The 3,174-nt window shown below is 35.3% G+C and overlaps 1 protein-coding gene across 1 annotated transcript in view; it reads left to right on the top strand.

Moving 5' to 3' along the window:
* Nucleotides 1–6: 6 nt before the first annotated feature.
* GATA4 (GATA binding protein 4) overlaps nucleotides 7–3,174 on the top strand; it is an 83,462-nt gene continuing 80,294 nt past the window's right edge. Inside the window, exon 1 of the mRNA XM_077489035.1 lies at nucleotides 7–549. Within this exon, the coding sequence (XP_077345161.1) occupies nucleotides 27–549 (523 nt within the window). The 5' untranslated portion in view covers nucleotides 7–26. The remainder of the gene's footprint in view (nucleotides 550–3,174) is intronic.

Below are 3,174 nucleotides of genomic sequence, written 5' to 3'. Positions count from 1 at the left end.
ATCTGTTGCTGGAGAAAGCTGGAAGGATGTACCAGAGTATAGCAATGGCTGCTGCTAACCACGGCCCACCGTCTTATGAAGGGTCTGGGGGCTTCATGCACGGTGCTGCTACCTCCTCTCCGGTCTATGTGCCCACCACCAGGGTGTCCACCATGATCCCCAGCCTGCCTTACCTTCAGAGCAGCGGCCATTCTCAGCAGGCCAGTCCGGTGTCTGGGCACAACATGTGGGCACAAGCTGGGGCAGAGAGCTCGGCCTACAACCCCGGGACCCCTCATCAGCCGGTGTCCCCCCGCTTTGCTTTCTCCTCCAGTCCCCCCATCAGCGCTGCCTCCTCCAGGGAGGTCTCCTACAGCAGCCCGCTGGCCATCTCCGCCAATGGGAGAGATCAGTACAGCCGGGGGCTCAGTGCCAGCTACAGCAGCCCCTACCCAGCCTATGTGCCCCAGGACATGAGTGCCGCCTGGACTGCCTCCCACTTCGACACCTCTATGCTGCACAACCTGCAGAACAGGGCAGGACCCGGAGCCCCCCGACACCCCAATATAGGTGAGTGACCCCAAAATATACTGCCTGCTCTAGGAGCTACTATGTGTAATAATGATATATCTGTGTCTCAGCATTGTGTCATGCTTGATAATGTTCAATTAATAGCCACTTCGTTGTGTTTAATGCAATATTTAATGGTACCGCATTGAGGACGATTTACTAAGAATTTTATTTTAAAACAAAATCTGGGAATAGTCACTTTAATTATTCAATCATGTGGCACAAAAATTCCAGTTTATTTTAAATAGTCACATCATGTGCAGGAAAATTGTAGGAAATAATCGCAACGTTTTTTTCAGTGCACAACTTGTTTAGTAAATAAGCCTCAATCATTACAACATATACGGTAATACATGCCAACAGCTAATAGTAACATATTTTTTTGGGCAAATATAGAAACTGATAAAATGAATGATGCAGACTAGATAGTTTTTCTGCGTGTTGAAGCTGACTTTCTATAACTGTGAATTTGTGTTTCTGCTGTTATTTTTTTTATCGCTAGTATTTCTATTATTGTTATAAATAATATGAGTATTATTTTCCCATGATTAATAAGCGTCGCATTCATTTATTGCATTTTGGGCACCTAATGTGCAATAGTTTATTTGTAGCTTTTATTTTTAACACTAATTAGAGGCAGTACAAAAACAGATGAAATAACAAAAAATATTAATCTCGGGAATCCTCAATCTATTTTTTTTTTTTTTACAGTGAATATTTATTATTAACAAATATATAATATATAATAATTTTTACAAATTTCAAAACTGTCAATAGACAGTGCAGCAAATGTTAAATATTACTACGCATAATGATTTTATACATATAAATAATCATTCTACTTAGTAATATTTAACATTTGTTATGTTGTCTACTGAGAGTTTTGAATTTTGTAAAAATATTTTTATTTGCTACTGCAGTAGAGTATTGTAATTATTATAACTTTTATGCGTAGTATTAATTGTGTACTGTACATATACTTTTATTATGTTTATGATCATTTTTATTATTTGCTGCTATTTGCATACAATAATAATACACACAAACACAACACACACAAAAAAAAAAAAAAAATATATATATATATATTATATTTTATATATATATATATATATATATATATATATATATATATATATATATATATATATATATATATATTTATTATTATTATTATTTTTTTCATTCATTTATTTATATATTTTTTTCTGAAATATTGCAAAATATCTGTACAAAAGAAAGGAAACGGGAAAAGGAAAGAAAAAATATTGATGTCTATATATATATATATATATATATATATATATATATATATATATATATATATATATGATTATTTTTATTCTCTCTCTCTCTCTCTCTCTCTCTATATCTATATCTATATTTATATATATATATATATACAGATCTATAGCTATTTCTATGTTTATATATATATATATGTATATATATCTATCTCTCTTTAAACATATATATTATTTAATTATAAAAAATATTATGATAAATATAGTTGTTGCTACTGAAGTTGATTAACTAAAACTGGAGAGTGCAAAATCTGGTGCAGCTCTGCATAGAAACCAATCAGCTTCCAGGTTTTTCTCAAACTGTAAAGTGGTTGTAAACCTAAAAAAAAAAAAAAAAAAAAAAAAAACCTGCAAGACAAAGGCATAATGAACTAGTATGCATAGCATACTAACTTATTATGAATTACTTACCTGAGATCGAAGCCCCCGCAGCGCTCCTCGTTCACCGCTCCATTGGCCGCCATCGCTTCTGGAGTTACTTCCAGATATCGCGGGCTCCGATGCTTCGATTGGCTGGAGCCGCGATGACACATGCGCGCGGGAGCTGCCGCTAGTGGCACAGTCTAACTTAAATTTGCTTCAGTGCGCATGTGACCGTGACCGTCGGCACATGTAAATACAGGGGATAATCTCCTAAACTGTGCAGGTATAGGAGATATCCAGTGTAGCTACAGGTAAGCCTAATTATAGGCTCGCCTGTAGAAAAAAGTTGTTGTAAAGGGTTTAAAAGCACTTCAATTGAATTTGCAGAAGTTAGAAGCTGATTGGCTGCCATGCACAGCTGCACCAGATTTTGCACTCTCCAGTTTTAGTAAATAATACCTACTACTACTACTACTACTACTACTACTACTACTACTAGTAAATAATCCCAACTACTACTACTAGTAAATAATCCCAACTACTACTACTAATGGTAAATCATCCCAACTACTACTACTACTACTAGTAGTAAATCATCCCAACTACTACTAGTAGTACTACTACTACTTAGAAGTAGTAGTACTATAATAATTATGGTATTATAAATATGAACAGTGATAATACTTAGAAGCTATTATGTCTAATTTGAAATAAAATACAATTCAGCATGTCTAGAAGAGGCTGGAGTTTTCTGGGCTCCATAAGTTCTTGATGAGTCAAGAGAAAGTGAAAGTGTAATGTTTGCAGGAGAAGACTCATTCTTACATAAGGATTTTTATCATTGGATGTGTACTGTGTGTCAGCTGAGGTGGCACACCATGAACTACATACATCATATTTCATGAATGTGTTATGAGCTGTGCAATTCATCAACATGTCAGTTAGAAGGTGTTAAAAG

Source organism: Lithobates pipiens, unplaced genomic scaffold (assembly GCF_037356315.1).
Source record: "Lithobates pipiens isolate NorthernLeopardFrog02 unplaced genomic scaffold, aLitPip1_a1.2 Scaffold_18, whole genome shotgun sequence".
Classification (NCBI taxonomy): domain Eukaryota; kingdom Metazoa; phylum Chordata; class Amphibia; order Anura; family Ranidae; genus Lithobates; species Lithobates pipiens.
The sequence above is the reverse complement of the archived record's forward strand: the minus strand, read 5'-3'. Positions and strand labels throughout refer to the sequence as shown.